The sequence below is a fragment of the Oryza sativa genome, chromosome 1 (assembly GCF_034140825.1).
Source record: "Oryza sativa Japonica Group chromosome 1, ASM3414082v1".
Lineage (NCBI taxonomy): Eukaryota > Viridiplantae > Streptophyta > Magnoliopsida > Poales > Poaceae > Oryza > Oryza sativa.
The window spans coordinates 36356627-36374994 of NC_089035.1; the positions used below are offsets into that span (position 1 = coordinate 36356627).

At 38.5% G+C, this 18368-nt stretch overlaps 1 protein-coding gene and 1 long non-coding RNA gene across 3 annotated transcripts; one reads left to right on the forward strand and one right to left on the reverse strand.

The window, feature by feature from the left end:
- Positions 1–1070: 1070 nt before the first annotated feature.
- On the forward strand, positions 1071–12069 carry LOC4327412 (V-type proton ATPase subunit a1). Its single transcript, XM_015764521.3, has 18 exons — positions 1071–1381; positions 2561–2605; positions 3696–3818; positions 3930–4037; positions 4373–4486; positions 4566–4739; positions 4965–5102; positions 5291–5398; positions 5515–5622; positions 5721–5869; positions 6381–6534; positions 7613–7773; positions 8865–9071; positions 9165–9348; positions 9431–9514; positions 10796–10989; positions 11078–11137; positions 11329–12069. The coding sequence occupies exons 1-18, from the start codon at positions 1241–1243 to the stop codon at positions 11531–11533; spliced, it is 2457 nt and encodes an 818-aa protein (XP_015620007.1). The 5' UTR covers positions 1071–1240; the 3' UTR covers positions 11534–12069.
- Positions 12070–13683: 1614 nt separating this feature from the next.
- LOC9272196 (uncharacterized) lies at positions 13684–17974 on the reverse strand. Of its 2 annotated transcripts, none has more exons than XR_010740903.1 (6): positions 17594–17974; positions 17414–17481; positions 17251–17309; positions 16061–16184; positions 14650–14706; positions 13684–13881 (listed from the first exon to the last, which is right to left on the reverse strand). It is a non-coding gene; the product is annotated as an uncharacterized lncRNA (long non-coding RNA). The 2 variants fall into 2 exon arrangements; XR_010740905.1 differs by having other exon boundaries at positions 14650–14761.
- Positions 17975–18368: the final 394 nt, after the last annotated feature.

The following is an 18368-nucleotide window of genomic DNA, read 5'->3' on the forward strand; positions in this document are numbered from 1 at the left end:
CGGCGACGTGCGGGCGAGCGCGAGTGCGGGAGGAGGCACCGGCGGCGACAACACGAGCTCAGCGGCTCCGCTTCTCCCCTCTCCCTTCCGGCCCTCAAGCGCCACCGCCGCCTCTCGTGTAACCCACCACCTTCGTTCCTCCCTCACCTGCTCTCCTCTCATCTCCTCTCTCCACTTGGCGAGGCCGATGGAGAGGCTACCGCCGCCGCTGCTCTGGCCCCGCCCGCCGCCGCTCCAGCTCCAGCCGCTCGTGCTCCCCGTGGCCAGCCGAAGGGGAGAGAAGAGAAAGAGAGAAAGAGAGAAGGGAGGAAGAAGAAAGGGAGAGAGAGGGGATGACATGTGGGGCCCACATGTCAGTGGGCCCCACAATTTTTTATTTTGTGTGTGAATGACTAATGGATCCCATACATATTTTTTATTTCTAATGCTACCTAAGCGTCACGTCAACACCGCGTGGAAAGAAGACCGAGTTAATACTGTCACGTATGTGCCACGTCAGCGAAACCGTTCTCTAAAACCACCTAGGAAGTCAAATTGCACCGGTTTTAAGAGTTTGGGGTAAATATATCCGGTTTTGTGGTTTAGGACCATGGATTAGATTTTGATCACTTACTTTTAAGAGTCACGAATTGAACTTATTCCATCTGAAATCTGATACGGCCCGTATATTCTGGCCATGAGGTGACGGGAAGCCCACGTCGATCAAGCCACCAGCCCACCACTGCCACTGCCACTGCCACCGGTCACACTCGTCAGGCACTCAGGCTGGACTCTGGAGGGACCCCAAATTAAGGACCCAACCCAACCAACACGGCCACGCGGAACCGACAGGGTCGGTGGCCTCGGTACACCACTACACCCGCGTGAAAACCTCGAAACGCGAGGCGCCCAGAGGGACTGGAGTTGCAGGCGACCGAAACTGCGACCGATCCGCGCCCACCACCCAGGGCCAGGGAGGCATGGGCCCACATGCCAGCCACTGCCACCGGCCGCCTTCCGAGCCGCTTCCCTCCCCCCCCCCGCGCGCCTCCTCTCCTCTCTCTTCCGTGCGGTATTGGCAGTTGCGCACTAGCGCTATAGAATTTCAGAGAAGGGAGAAAAATAGAATTGTTCGGAGACCGAACCCGCGGCCTCAGATCTGAGACAAGCCACCGGGCTCCCTCTCCCTCCTCGCGCGCGCGGGGCCTTCGCGAACCTCCTGGAAGCTTCCGGAGGCGGAGGCGGCGGCTGCTCCGGGGAGATGGGGGTGTTCGACCGGCTGCCGCCGATGGACCGCCTGCGGTCCGAGAAGATGTGCTTCGTGCAGCTCATCATCCCCGCCGAGAGCGCGCGCCTCGCCGTCACCTACCTCGGCGAGCTCGGGCTCCTCCAGTTCAAGGACGTGAGTCTCTCTCTCTCTATCTCTCGCTCTCGGCGCCAGTCGCTGCCCGCATCAGAGGCCCCTCTCTCCCTCCCGGATCTGTGTGATCTAGCCTCGTGAATCGTGATCTCTACCGCGCTCGCTTATGCGCGTCGTGCTATCCGCTCATGTTGGATCTGGTTTTTGGCGGTGCTCAGATCGGAGGACTAGTTTTTTTTGCCTGGTGTCACTGGATCGCGACGGCTCGCGTGTTTCTGTCGTCTGAGCTGGTTTGGGCTGCTACGTTGATTGGATAGTGGGTGGCGGGGTTGTTTTAGATCAGAGGGAATGAATGCGGTGTTCATATAAATGCATTAGGTTAGGGAGCGAATCAAACAATGTGCTATTGCGCGAGATTATCCTATGATAAGAGCAAGGACAATAGTGCGCTATAAGCTAACTATAAGCTTATGTGGAAGAGAGAGAGAGAGAGAGAGAGAGAGAGAAATGAGAAGTGTTGGCTCTCATGCAAGAGCTAGCAACACAAAAAATAGAGTCTATACATGTTAGTTTAGTATGAGCTAATAGCCAATAGTTAGCTATACTATTAAACTTGCTCTAAGCATGAGTTGGAGCGGTGATGGTTTAAATACATTTATGTGCTTAGCTGATCCTAGCAGGTCTCATTGTTTTGCGGTCTATGCATGAATCTTTGCCTTGTAATTTGTACCATTTTATGCCAAACATATTATTTGCTATGGGGTATCATTCGTGGACAGTTACATGCCTTGCTATTCAGCAAGATTTATTTGATGAATCAGTTAATGGAATAGACACCGTATTTTTGTGAGTTGGGTCTTAAAGTACACCAGTACCTGTATGTTTAGAAAAAGCTTATGAACTCTTAGTTTGATTGCAAAAACGGGGTTGCGTACTCTGTTCACTTTATCCCATAGATGCCGCTGAAATCTTGGGACAATATGAAAGAAAATCATGAGAGGGAGACTAAATGTTGACCGTCATCGTTATAGTTGTGTACTACAGAACTTTGTGAGCATGGCATCATCCTAGCAGAGAACTTAGAGAATGCTTACATAGTTATGTTTGAACTTGTTCTTTTTTATTGGTTGTGCTTCCTGCTATAATGGTTTAATTGAGATTTGCAAAAAAAAGGCCCAATTGCTTATCTCTCTTTTTAACTTTATTCCTCTTTATATGCAGTTGAATGAGGATAAGAGTCCTTTTCAGCGTATATTTGTCAATCAGGTATTCCAACCTTTTATCTTCGATCTATCTTTTTTTGTGAATCACATCATTTTGCATGAACCTTGTTTTATTCCACTATGCTGATTTCTACCTGGATACTATTGTTCTGTGGCGCCCATTATTTTTTACTTCACTTGGCCTGCTCGTACCCAAGATATTTGTTTGAATATCATGTCCATGTGGTACTCATATACTCTCCTGAAAATTTAAGGTGGATTTTGTGTGTGCAGAAATATTACGATGATTATAAAATCAAGAGAACATAACTGAAAATGAGCATGCCATTTTTGTTTACCTAAAATGCCTAGGGAATTAATGAATTATAGAGAAAATGATTAGTGAGCATTCAAAGTATACATCGGGGAAAATAAGGTAAAGCATCAATAAATTTGCATGCAAGCTCTATATTTTAATAGAACTCAGAGAAAACAGTATGCCTTATATTTTGATGAGGGAGTACCACCATTGTTTACTTGGGACTAGTGAATGGACAAGTCAGGCGGTTACCTTGTTTAGCTTTAGGAAGCATGCAGCGGGGATTATCATGTTGAGAAATATTTTGGAGGAACTTACTTCTTATGTCAGACTATATTCATCGATACCTTGAATCGTGATCCAATCAAGTTACTACCTCTGTTTTTTTAATATATGACACTGTTAACTTTTTGACACACGTTTGACCATTCGTCTTATTCAAAATTTTTATGCAAATGTAATTTTTTTTAAGTCATGCTTATAGAACATTTGACGATAAATCAAGAGACAATAAAATCAATAATAAATATATATATATATTTTAAATAAAATGAATGGTCAAATGTATCTTAAAAAGTAAACGGTGTCATATATTAAAAAAAAGGAGAGATTATTTCATAATATATATAACTGGTTCCTTGCTTTTATTTATTTATGTTCCACCAGAATATAATAGATTGATGCTGTAATTGTGATATTTTTTCTGTCAACTGTCACTTCTGTGCATGCACAGATGCACATTGACACCTGTGTTTCCCGCCTGACGCAGAGAATTTTCTGCTGAATAACTTTTACGTAGTTTGATGTTGTTAAGTATGGTTCAATTCTCCTACAGGTAAAGCGATGCTCTGAAATGTCACGCAAACTAAGATTTTTCAATGATCAGATCAACAAGGCAGGTGTAAAGTCCTCTGTTCGACCTGCAATGCAACCAGATATAGATTTGGAGGAGCTAGAGGTGCATTACTCATGTCTTTATTACCGTTCAATTCTGTTATTTCTGAAGCTAATAGCTATTTTGAAGGAAAAAATGAATAATTTGTTAAGGACTTGCCTTTTTTCCTTTCAGGCAAAATTGCGCGAGCATGAGAATGATCTGCTTGAGATGAATACAAATAGTGAGAAACTACTACAAACATACAATGAGCTTCTTGAATTCAAGATGGTCTTGTCAAAGGTTGTATCTCAATTCTTTGAAAACATAGAATTAATTCTTCCAGTTATTCTTTGACTGTTAAGATGGAACTAAAAAAATCAGCACCAGTACATGACACCTTTTGATGATAGGCATATGGAACTTTCTTTATAAAAAACATAGAATTTGACAAGAGCATGCTGCTTGTAACTGATGAGTAGTCACTTTATTTGGTTTAAATTGTGAACAGTAACCCTGCTCAGCAATCACAAGTTTTTATTGTAGCTGCTATCTGTGCCAGTCTAGTAATATCGATTGTGCTCAACTTCCTCCTTTGTTTGCTTCCTCCCATATTTTCCTCAAATAACTTCTTGCAGGCAGGTGGTATTCTTGCTTCTTCTCACAATCATGCTGCTCCAGCTGAGCGGGAGCTAGATGAACACATATATGACAAGGAAATGGATGATGGAAATGCCTATTTACTTGAACAGGTCTTATATTTAATTTTCGTACTTAAACACTTGACCTTATTTGATTGAAAACTGTAACACAAAAAAAAAATGCTCACAGGGTGTGCATCTAGGGGCTTCGGAGAATTCTGGAGTGAAGTTTGTTAGTGGGATTATTTTAAAGTCCAAGGCAATGGCTTTTGAGAGGATGCTATTCCGAGCTACAAGGGGGAATATGTTTTTCAATCAGGCGCCTGCAGGGGAACCTGTTACTGATCCCATTTCTGGTGAAGAGGTCTGATTGTCATGGTTTGCTCTTGGTGATTCTCGTGTTAAATGAAATCTATTGTTTGTCTCCAATTATATGCTTATTGTTTTTTTGTCCTTGAAAGCTGGATTTATGAACAAAATTAATGCTTATTGCAGTACTGAAATCCAACCTTGCATGTGACAATTTCATCCAATACCTTGAAGCCTTAAAGTTTCTCAATAGTTTCAACATTCAATTTTACTTTGCCAGGTAGAGAAAACTGTTTTCGTAGTTTTCTTTTCTGGGGATCAGGCTAAAGCAAAAATATTAAAGATTTGCGGTTCATTTGGAGCAAGTTGCTACCCTGTTCCCGAGGAGATGGTTAAGCAGAGACAGATTTTTCGCGAGGTACTTTAATTTGCATATTTGGCACACAAATTCACTGCTTGATTTGACCGTGCTTGTTAGAATTTTATTGGAAGAAGCTTGAGTGTTATACTTATCTGACTTATTGTTCTCGTTATTTTGTGTCATAATGTTAATATGTTATCTGCTGAGATATTATGTAGTAGTAACGGTTTATGAAAATGTGTTAGGTATCTGGACGCCTTGCTGATCTGGAAGCCACTTTGGATGCTGGAATCCAGCACAGAAACAAAGCACTAGAGTCAGTAGGTTCACAATTATGGAGGTGGACAATCATGGTAATGAAGTAATATAAAATTTTCATTTTCTATTTGTGCGTTGTAATCCCTAAAATCTCTTATTTATGTCTGTTCTGATACATGGATTTCTGAACCATAACCCCCTTTTGTGTTAGGTGAAAAAAGAGAAAGCTGTATATGATACATTGAACATGCTGAATTTTGATGTCACGAAGAAATGCCTTGTTGGGGAAGGATGGTGTCCTATATTTGCTAAATCACAGGTCAGAAATATTACATTCATTTGAAGGTCTATTCATTGTGCTCATTCTGTTTAGGATACTTTTAAGGATATATATCTTATCTCTACTTTGTACTTCAGATCAAGGATGTTTTGCAGCGTGCAACGCTTCACAGTAATTCACAAGTTGGAATAATATTTCATGAGATGGACACTATTGATTCACCGCCTACATATTTCCAAACCGATAAGTTCACTAACGCTTTCCAGGAGATAGTTGACGCATATGGGTATGCACTTTGTTGCAAGTGTCAACTTGAATAAATGAAATTCATATGCTTTCTGTTTTTATGATTCATGAACTGAGTATTCGTGGGTATATGTTTTTCAAATGTTAAATTTCTTGAGCAAAGCAGTTGTTAAATCATGTGTACTACTAGCTACTTGATCCAGGTTTCAGCTATCCGACACAAATATTTTGCTGCTATATTTTGAAGTTCTTCACTTTTGGGTTTGATTTTGAGGTTGGTGAGCAAGAGCTAAAATATTAGTTTTAGGGACAGAGGTAGTAATTAATAATGTTGACTTCTTTAGTGTGCACATTTTGCTAGCTCTGTTTGCCTTTGTAACTAGACAACCTGACCATAAAAAACAGATTGATTCATTAAACATTGGAAGGTTGTCTGATACTTTGACATACTTGCTTTATGATGTGATCTATTTTTAATCCTTAGGCCCTACTTTTTAATGATATTTTAGTCATGCAACTTTGGTAGTGTGCTAATCATGAACTTCTTGCAGTATTGCTCGATATGAGGAAGCTAATCCAGCTGTCTATTCTGTCATCACATTCCCATTTCTTTTTGCTGTGATGTTTGGAGATTGGGGTCATGGTATATGTCTATTGTTAGGAGCATGTGTTCTTATACTTCGTGAGAAGAAACTTTCCTCTCAGGTATTTTTTTTGGCTAAATTTGAACCGTTCATTCCTGTTTTGGTATAATATTACATACAAATCTGGAAGTGTGAAGTTTAGGTAGCTGATTGATCGTGATCTTATTTCCGCTAGTTTGAATTGCACAGTTATAATTTAGTTATCTCTACCATTCCCAGTGCGCTGTGTTGGCTTTCTTTTCCTATTATTGCTCCCTTCTATGCTATGCTAACCACTTGGTAGGTTTTTAATAACTGAGTTGTGAAGTGAAGTGAAGGAGTAGACCATATTCTTTCATGATTACCACCTTGGCATCAATGAGTTGATAAAATTTTTTGTTATCATTCGTAAGACAATATTAAACTGTTATGGGTAAATTCCAAATAGACTCCCATATATAATGGAGAAATTTTAATGACCCCAAGGATTATTATCAATTCCTTTCTGTGGACATCAATCTAATTTCTGGCAGAGGTATTTTATGGTGCATGGATATCTATGTACCATGTGCTAGGGATCCAAAACAATTGCAAATTTTTGGAATCACATTATGTGGTTTTTATCATTATATTAATGCTCAATGGCATGATAAATCAAATCAAGTAGTCCAGAACAGCCCTTAAGCTAGTACATCTAATACTAATAAAATACACAGTGAACATGAATTTTGAGCATAGCAATTTTGCTATGTCCTCAATTTATTGGTAAAAAATAGTTATATTTCTTGCTGGAATTCGTCCAATCCTTCTTGGACATGTGTTGAAGCTTTGCCAGAGGAGTGACTTTACCCATGCACCTGAAAATTTGTGGATAAACCATTCAGTTATGTTATATTTACTTGAGTGTCCAGAAAATCCCTCTTATAATGTAGAAGGAATCCACTGTAATATCTCCAACCAATGCTTATAGTTTTGTTGCTGCCAGAAACTGCCTGGATTTGACTCCACATCTGGTTTATAAATTTTGTTGATGTGAATATTTCCTTCTAGATCTGCTCACACTTGAAAGGTGTTGTTTGCTTTTAAGTTTTAATAACTCTGCAATTTATCCATTTTTGTATATTGCCTGCACTAACATTCAGCATGCTCCATTACTTCAGAAGCTTGGTAGCTTTATGGAGATGGCATTTGGTGGGCGTTATGTTATCCTTCTGATGGCATTGTTCTCAATATACTGTGGGCTTATATACAATGAGTTTTTCTCAGTTCCATTTCATATATTCGGGAAATCAGCGTATGAATGTCGAGAGAAAACCTGCAGGTACTAATAATTATTTGGATTTGCTTTTAGTCTGCTGCAAATTATTTGAATTTTACAAACCTAGTTCATTATGCTTCTAGTCTGCTGCAACAGATAGTACTTTGCTAGCTCATCAGTTCGTACAACCTACATCTCTAGGCCTTTAGGGTAAGGATAAGGAGTAACATTTTGTTTCCTTACTGCTGAGAATACCTATTGCCGAGTATGTATAATGTAGTAATGTACACAGAAAATACACTTATGTACTGAAAGCGTATACATGATTATCTTTCGAACCAGAAAAGCTATACGCAGCATGCAATTAAACACACATGCAGCTGGACATTTTTGATGCTTGGACCTCTCTATCTTAAAGTGATGTTTCTATAGCTCTGATCACGACTCATAAGAAATGGTTTCCTTCTACACATTATCTGGTACAGGTCATGATCATTATGTGCTGTCATTGTGTTATTCCTGTAATAAGCAAATCTTGTTATTCGGATGGCCTAATCAGCCAAAGAAAAAGCCAAATTTTGAATTTTCAAGCTTAATTTTGAGATTGATTTTGAGATATTTTCAACGTAGTTTCTTTTTCAACATTGGCTTTTAAGTCACCAAGAACACATTTATAAAATTTTTACCTACAAATTCATTTTATTTCCTAATAAGCCGTTTTGGCTTATTAGGAAATAAGCCAAACGATGGGGACCAAACTTGCATGGTGCCCAAGAGTTGCAACAGTTTTTAAATAAATATATATCATATATTCAAATTTTAAAATTCTAAAAACTATTTTCTTCAAATGTAATTATGTAAAACTAAATAAAATCATATCAACTGGGCATCTACATATACACTTGTTTAAATAGATTCACCCTGAAAAGCAACGTAGTGTGTCTTGTTTGAAGTCTAGATTATACCCATTTCATTTACATTTTTGGAAGGGCGGGTATTTAAAGAAGTATATTGAGTTAATATTACATCAGATGGGTAAAGTAGGTCAACGAAGCACTCTACCATTGCAATACAGCTTATTGTCAGATGAGAGATGACCAGCTGTATCAAAGATTTGTCCCTGAAGATCTAATATTCTGACCTGTGTGATTCAGTGATGCACATACTGCTGGGCTCATTAAAGTCCGTGATCCCTATCCTTTTGGAGTGGACCCAAGTTGGCGTGGAAGTCGATCTGAGCTACCCTTTCTAAACTCCTTGAAGATGAAGATGTCTATACTAATGGGTGTAACCCAGATGAACTTGGGGATTGTATTGAGTTATTTTGATGCAAAGTTTCATGGAAATGCTCTTGACATAAGGTGCTGTATTTTGTTTGCATAGTTTTCTTCTTTTGCTGCAAGTAATTGAAGGGGAGGATAAGGGCGATCTTTTTAACTGTGTGAGTTCCTCAGGTATCAATTCATACCACAGATGATCTTTCTGAACAGCCTCTTTGGCTACTTAGCACTCCTAATTCTCATCAAGTGGTGCACGGGCTCTCAAGCTGACCTATATCATGTGATGATATATATGTTCCTTGATCCTTCTGGCAATCTTGGAGAAAATCAACTATTTTGGGGCCAGAAGGAACTTCAGGTTTGTATAACCTTTTATTAACAAGAAAAAGGCTTCACTACCTCATTTTCCTGCCAGCTAACAATTATTACTCTCCGTTCAGATACTTTTGTTGCTTATGGCTATTGTAGCTGTTCCGTGGATGCTCTTCCCAAAGCCTTTTATCTTGAAGAAACTTCACAAGGAGGTAGATTTTTCATGAAAATTCTTATAGTTGATCAACAAAGCATTTCCCTTTTGAGATGGGCATTGATTTGTTTTCATGTTCTAGTACTGCATGCATAACTTGACAACCACAGAAACCACTGCCATTACATACTCTGCAAGTACTTGTGCACATTGTTAGTCTTTTTATGCAATGGGCTAATGGTTAGAGTTATGGCTTAGGGTTGTAGGGTTGCGTCTTCTCCTGATTGAAGTATATCCACTGGAGTGAATAGATGAGCTGCCTAATCCAAAACATTATTTATTTAGCAGAAATATTGGATTAATACTCCTTCCGTTTTTTAATAGATGACGCTGTTGACTTTAGACATACATTTGACCATTCGACTTAATCAAAAAATTTGTGCAAATATACAAAATTATAAGTCATGCTTAAAGAACCTTTAGTGATAAATCAAGTCATAACAAAATAAATGATAATAATTATTTTTTTTTGCAATAGAATGGTCAATATCTCAAAAGGTCAACTGCGTCATCTATTAAAAAACGGAGGTAGTAATATAAATGTGTTGCCTGGTTGATAAAATTGCAATGTGATACATAACTACTTTCTGAAAAGGTAGACCTTAGGTTTCTAGATAATTTTCCCCTCCTAGATGCTTATGATGTTCTCCTTAAAGAGAAAAAGGAGGCTATATTGTGCACATGCTCTGGGATATACCGCGTTCAACAATTAAGCATGTGATCCATGGCTTAGAGTGTTTTATTTCCTTGGCTCCATGCAAAATCTTGTAGTAGAGTATTTGAACCCCATAAAAAAAATTGGTGGGTGGATCTACCATGATCAGGGTTTTAGAAACTGCAACAACAGTCAAAACTGGATCCCGTCTTTCCAGAGAGCAACCGGTCCAGGACAAAATTAGATTGGTTGCTGGTTGATGGAATGAATGCTTCCTCCTTGGTTCTGTCCATGAGGCAGCGCCAGGATTTGAGCTTTGCGATGCTAGTCATCTGAATGGATGTTGAATTTGAGTGGCTGATTCTGGTTGAGGTGCTTTACATAGCAGCTTAAGAAATAGTTCTTGTTGCATAGTTGTATGTACTGACAAATGATCTAGAAAACAATGTTCAGATTATACACCATACACAAAAAGTTGGAAAAGGTTCCTTGAGATCTGTAATTGTTCTTTAATGAAAATGGAGCTGAGGTTAAAAATCTTTTGGGTGATCTTGATTAAGCAATAAACTTTTGGTCATGGTTATGCTATCTAGTGAATTGCTTTTCTAATATACCTGGCTGCAGAGGTTTCAAGGTCACACCTATCGCTTTCTTGGGACCTCAGAAATGGATCCAGATTCTGAACCAGACTCAGCCCGGTCACGTCATGATGACTTCAACTTTAGTGAAGTTTTTGTGCATCAAATGATACATTCCATTGAATTTGTACTTGGCGCTGTCTCCAATACTGCATCGTATCTTCGGCTTTGGGCATTAAGGTTTGCTTTTTATTTTGTTATATTGCATACTTTCATATCTGTAGGTGCTCTTCATAAATTTCATGTCTTTCTTTCGTCTTATATTCAGTTTGGCGCATTCTGAGCTATCAACAGTCTTCTATGAGAAACTGCTGGTACTTGCTTGGGGGTAAGTATTGGTTTGGTCTTTCAGATTTCAACCAACTTCACTTTTAATTTGTATAGCAATGTTTTTTTATTCTTACGAGTGTCTTGGAATGCATCTTTTCGTCTAATCATGGATACCTCATGAATATATGGTATCTAAAGACTCAAAAGTGGATAGTTGCTTACTTGGGGTATTTATCATATTGTTCACAGGTATGACAATCTTGTTGTGAAGTTAGTGGGGCTTGTAATTTTTTCTTTTGCTACTGCCTTTATATTGCTGGGGATGGAATCATTGAGCGCCTTCCTTCATGCACTTCGTCTACACTGGGTTGAGTTTATGAACAAGTTCTACCATGGGGATGGCTATAAATTCAGACCCTTTTCATTCGCTCTGCTAGCTGATGACGAAGACTGATGCATACAAAATTCAGCAGATAAAGAGATTAAGCTTGTTTCTTGCCATTTTTGGAGCACGTGAGTGGAATTCTTTCGACCAAGATGGGTTTCCCCAATACACAGCATTTTGTCAGACCGCCGGGCTTCTTCCGAACGCATGTGTGCAGTCCTGGTTGAGATTGCCAGCGTGGTGGGAGGAGATTTTGTAAGTTCACGGCAATACTGTAGAGGGCAGGTTTCTCGTACAGTTCCTCCAGTGGAGAAGCAGATTATAGATGCTAACAACAAAGATAGAAATGTAGATTTGCTATGTCTACTTTTAGCTCTTATACTTTGTCCAAGTGACTGTCCCAGTATCCCTTACCACTTGAAAATGGAAGTTGCAGTCGTTTTTTTTAATCATTACGTGATTAGGTTGTAACGAAGGGTGACAATTATTGAACTACAATGTTTGTCAATTCAAATAAGAAAAGCTAAAGCATATATGGTTTCCCAAGATGTTACAAATATTGATGAACAATATTTATCAATCAATATATAATTTCGTTATCTCAACTAATTGATAATACTATAAGCTCACGGGAATTCGCCACTGTCATCGCTTGATTGTCTTGGGGCTTCCTGGATGAGAGAATCTACTTTTGCCATTGATTTAGTCCAATTCAACAATTTGCTGTTTGTATTGTCCCTTGTATAATATAACGCCGAGTTATCAATTGTTTTGCAATATGTTATTTTGTCAGTTTTTTTTCCCAAAATACACATCAGGTTAACAGTTGATTTGTCCCATCAGAAGTTTAAAAACTATGTTCTTTATATAGCCTCTTTAAAAAATATGAAATTTTGTGCATACTTTTCAAGATTTTTTTGCATTTATCCGTTATATACTATATAGAATACATTTTTGCGTTATTTTTTTTAATTTAAAACATCTTTTATATCATACACAAATTGTGTCATTATCTTTTGTGTGAGTAAATTCTCTTATACGCAAAAATTAACTTTTTTTTAAAAAAAATGACAATAAAAAAAATTAAAACTTATATGCATGCTTCATGGTTGTGTAAGAAGGCTAAAAGTCACTTTTTTAAAAAAATAATGGGATAAAATAATTGATAATCTTGTTTTCTATAAGAGTATTTTGGGTATGTTTTTAAAAAATATACAGTCTAATGATATATTGAGAATGATGATAAATCGATAAATTATAGAAATAGATAATATTAATAGCAAATTATTAAGATGATACAAGATTTTTTTTAGCTTATACGATGGGTGAAGAAAAAAAAGGACAAAGATAGTATACCATGTATACTTCTTATGTTAAACATGATTCTAGAAAAGTATTTATATGGTGAAAACAGCAATGGGAATCTAGAAAGTGAGACATGGTTGTTAATACTCAAATTTAGCATCTACGTAAAAATAGGAAAAATATGAATGAATTTGGAAAGGATTGGTTTGGTGTGCGATGTCGTCTGATCGTTGCCATAGGGCTGGTCAAACCGATGGTGTGGGGCTGGTCTGACCAGCGGCATTTGGCCGGTCAGACCGTTTGAGTCCGACCCCGACTCTAATTTATCGGTTCTAGGGTATTCTTTCTCGAGCTGAGATTTTTCGAGTACTAATTGGTTTATATACCTAGTAGGATTTGGAGAGTCCTATGGAAGGTAAGACCAATTGTCTTTATAAGAGCTATGGTTGGTTCCATTAAGACAAACAATTTACTACAACACAATTGGCTAATTGAATCATTCTTTCAATATCGTATCTACTTTTTGCCTAATTTCATCTATGTTCGTCGTCACGCTGTAAGCCGTCCGTCTTCACCGCAAGAGTGCGGGTCCTCTTTGTAGATATGTCATGAAAACCTTCCATTCCGCTCATGAGACGAGTGTTTATCCTTTTTGTCTAAATTAGCTCCACTAGTCGGTTTTAATCTTCTAAACACATATTGACCAGGAGGTTTCTTCTAGAGGTGATTAGTGACTCTATATCACCGTAAAGCTTTAGGTTGATACCGATCATGTAGGCGGCATGACCAAAAACTACGCCAACAATGGTAACCACTAAGTAGCCATGGGGATAAGGCCTTTTGATTGCCCATGCGCCTGTGCGGCACGGAATGATAGTTATTGAAATATAATGCTTATCAATTAAAAACACTAGTAATATGCCCGTGCTAACGCTACGGGGTGACAATTGATAACTCAAATTGAAAAAGATATAACGTCATAGTGACATTTGATATTTTAAAGGCATTACATTTCCCCATAGAAGGGGTGGGATTAAGGTTCAAGCAAAAAATTACATAAAGAGTTAAGCCAGTGATAATCACGTGGTACCGCACGTGTTTCTTCTGGTATGCTATACAAAATCAAATGACAGTAGTCAGTAGGATTCGAATTTGTAATTTCTTCTTCTAAACAATGAATGTTAAAAATCATAGTATTTATGTAAGATGACAATGTTATACATGCCCATTCGGAGATGAACAAGCAACATAAATTCTTACAGAGTACTAAATGATTTTATTTACACACTATCGCTCATGCCATGTAAAAAGCCAACAGGATGGTAAGATCACCCAAATCCACATATCACATACACTTTTTTCAATGATGGTTATGTAGCCATTAGGAATGAGGCCAAAATAATTTAGAGAAAGTTTTGTGCGACTTATCAGGGCTAAGCTAAAAAGAAAGATAACCTGAAATGGGCAAACAGTAAATCAAGGCCAAACTATACTTAGGAAAATGAATCATTTGGTTTTTTTCGAGAAAATACATACTCAGGGAAATAAATCATTTATAAATAAGAGGGACAGAATCAATTTATAAATAAATCATTTCTTAAAGATGTTCAAAACATCATGCTGCTAGTTGGTGAATTATGATAGTAACATGCCCGTGCTAACGGTATTATGGCATTATTTGTTAATGCAAAACAGTCAAAAGATGATCTATGTTTTGACAATTAAACATATAATGGGATGTATATATGATTCAAACAAAAAGGAAACAGTGATTATGAACATTCCAAAGTGGTTCGTCCAGTGAACAGGCAAAGGATCCCATTCCACCCTAACATGTGAACTATAAAGCTAACATATGCAAGAGGATGAGTAGTATATACCTCAAGAATGAACCACTAACCACTCCTAGTGGGAGGACATGCGTTTTTTCCTTCAATCTGAGGAGAACATGTCAAGCACATGAAACCAAGCAGAAGGTCATGACAGATTGCACTAAACCATGTTAGAGGCCATAGATTAGATTGGATCATGCTAATGCTATGCAGTTCATGGTGCAATCAAATTACAGTTGATTTGAATATGCAGTTGGTAGCAAAAAAAATATTAGACAGGAAAACATGAATTTATGATAAAAAAATGGACCATGTTAACTCTGCTCAATCTAGGATAGAAACTGAATTGATCTTCACTCCTAATAGACCATACAACTCTCTCATTAAAAAGTATATAGATCTAGGGCATAAAAATTCTGCAATTTGATCATCCAACACAAATTCCTGATGCATGAATAAAGGAAATCCAATCATTGAACCTTCAAGGATACCATAACTCTGACTAAATAACGTATTTGCTAATATTTGGCAATGGACCAACGGACCTCAGAAAACTACAATACATGATTTGCAATTGATTCTTTAAGAGAAATTTCAGGGATTGCAAAAGGATCAGATGCATATTTATGATCCATATGGCTATGGAAAATATCTTGATTGTTTTGGAGATTAGCACTACCAGACATCGATAAGTTGAATACAAACGTCAATGATTAACTGGGCTTTTTATTCTTATGCTCCTACAGATGTCGTGGCTGCCCTGTTGCTCATTATTGCCATAAACCAGAGTATCCAAGTGTGATTAGCGGAGGAAAAGAAACAGCTTCCATCTATCCAAGCGGTGCCGCACCTCACCACCTCTATCTATCTATCTCTCTCTCTCTTGATAGGATGGTTTAGTGGTTTAGTGGTTTAGTGTGGTGACTTGCAAGATAATACAAAGTTATACTTAAGTGCTTTTGTGTAGTGATTAAGTGTAAACTTTGTATGCTACAAGATAACAAAAAAGGTATGTGTACTTGTGTACTAATCAACCTTTACATAAATACTGTGACATGAAAGATCTATGACGTGCAGAATATATAGGCCACTATATACCAAAAACCTTATTTCAGAGTTTAGACTTTAGTGGCCGATTCTTCCATGGATCCGGCATGCACAAATAAATCAAGAATGAGTCAGGAGCTGAATGCATACATCCAGTAGGCCAACAAAATACATCTAACTAATCATATAATCTTAAAGGCAAGCAAACTACATCCAGCACAACAGAATTAATGCATACACCTAGCAGCACCAGGCCATCAAGATCTATATCTTGCAAATTTTATACTTACTATGGTTACATGTTCTTCTGAATTAGAGAAATTTCAGGGTGTGATGTAAACATATATACCAATTGCAAAGCGAAAATTTCGAACCGGAAAAGATGACTAATTTAAATGAGACACACACACACCTGAAACACTGATCTGATGTTGAGGAGGCCGGATGCTGGCAGTAATATTTGGAAGTTAAATTCAACTGCAGTATATGAACGTCAGCACATCTACTGTCAGAAAATTAGTTGATTCAACCTGTAACTGTTGACATATAGATTTAGTTTATTAGCATCTAATAAGTATCGAATGTGACTTGACAGAAATGTGATTACATCGGATGCAGAAGATTTATTATAAGATCGGTGCAAGAAGATAAGTGCTGAATGATTAAGAGACCAAATTTCCCCGGACAGAAAAATAAATTACTTTCATTGATATGGAATGAAAAGAAAATAAGAAAAGGTCTGAAAATATAAATTTTGCACTGAAAAATTGAAGTGAATTTGACAAACAGATTTCCAGTCCACTGGTAAACAGATTTTTGTCCCTATACTTACCTAATTGACAATATATAAGATTAGTAATCCAACTCATGTTTGCTATACGTGCACATGCACCATTTACACACACCGACAAAACCAGATCGATTTGTAAGATATCGAAACTAATTTATTGGATGAAATAGGATGGTTTCCTTCAGGATACAGCCCCAATACTTTTGAGTATTTCACCATTTAGTAATATCATAGAATCCAACCTGCTGATTGCAGTTATACTATACTCCATCGTTTTGTGTCGACCTACTATATCTATCCTATAGCTGGCTAATGAGAATTAATTAAGTTTCAGAAGGAGGTGTCAAATTAAAAGCGATCGAAATGATAAGCTGTCTTAATTTGCACTGGGATGCTTGTGTGCGACACAAACGCGTCTCTGCAGGCCATAGATTATGAGTTTATGACAGTACAAATGTACAATTACCGTCAGACTGCCTTTAAAAACAAATTAGCCATACAGCCATACGGGGAGAGATGTCTAAGCATGGTTTCCTCACTTAACTTTACTTAAATCACACAATAGAAGAATTGACTAAGTGGGCAAACCCATATGTTTACTATCAACACAGCACCGACATCTCTTCCTAGTTCCTCCTACTTTTTTATTCCTTGACCACATATGACTCAGTTGGCTATATGTATATAATTACATTCCAGCCGTATAAGCTAGGTTAATGGTTCCTTAGCATGCTTGCAAAACATATAATTCAGTTAGTTATTTGACAATGTTCATAGAGTAAATAGATATGAAAATAAAGCTCCAGATTTACCAGGGACCACACGATCTGGCAGCTTGGCTCCAACGCAAACTAAACCCATACATAAATGGCTGAAATAAAGAACAATTGGTTATTTCATTGCACAGAAGGAAATGAAGTACGGATGCTTTTTCCGCATAATCCTTTGTAAATATAACTCCATCAAATTGACTACCATGTTCTTAACATCAAGCTTTATTTTCAGCCTCCATCGTTGAGTCGACCTCTCATCTCATGCAGAGCCTGCTAAACATTTTTAGATTTACATTAAACAACAAAACATCCAAGTCAAATTTGGCACACAAATATTAATTTGTTTGAGGATTTAGGAACAGAGGAATAGACGAGACATCACCTTAACATGCCCCGTTGAGAACCTCGTTGCTGCTGCGGCGACTTGGCGCTTAAAGGAGATAGGGTTGGAAGGGAGGGGCATGGTGGGAGGAACTAAGAAACCGAGGTGACGGATTAAGGAGGAAGACGCCGCACGTCTACCGCTGCTCTATCTCCTGGCCGCGGTCCGGGTGGCGACGCGGCGCGATGGGGTCCGAACGGCGACCTGAACGCGGGCAACGGTGGCCAGGGTTTAGGGGGATCGAAGTCAAGGCGGCGTTTGGCGAAGGGCGGAGAGCAAAGGGCGGCGGGCGGCGCGGGATGGGGCCATGGGGGTGCGAGGGCGGCGGTTGGCGATCCCTCCGGAGGGCGAAGGAAAAGGGAAAGGAAACCGAGCGCTGGCGATTTGGCGGAGGGCGAAGGAAAGTGGAAAGGAAACCCAGCGGTGATCCCGCGTGTGCGATTTTCCGCCTAGTGACCCCGCGTACTACGTAGTTGATTCTGATGCGTTGGATTTCACAGAAGATGATATCGACCATTAAGTGATGAATGAAAGAATGAAAGATGAGTGAAATTATTTGTTGAATTATAGGGTAGACTAAGGAATATATTATTTATCAACATGTTACAAATGTTGAAGTACAATTTATCAGTTCAAATACAACCTTTTTCTTTGTTCTATCGACAAATTGAAAACATATGCAAGTTCACGAGAATGTGCCACTGTCCTTCCCCAAGAATAACGAGACACTAGCAAAAGGTAATTGCCCATAGGAGTGTCACTGTAGGATCGAATC

What these genes read in the sequence shown, in the direction of transcription:
- LOC4327412 (XM_015764521.3), top strand. Translation starts at nt 1,241, where the DNA reads ATGGGGGTGTTCGACCGGCTGCCGCCGATGGACCGCCTGCGGTCCGAG. An exon ending in GGCTCCTCCAGTTCAAGGAC is followed by an intron (nt 1,382 to 2,560) that starts GTGAGTCTCTCT and finishes CTTTATATGCAG; the next exon opens with TTGAATGAGGATAAGAGTCC. An exon ending in CTTCGGCTTTGGGCATTAAG is followed by an intron (nt 10,990 to 11,077) that starts GTTTGCTTTTTA and finishes TCTTATATTCAG; the next exon opens with TTTGGCGCATTCTGAGCTAT.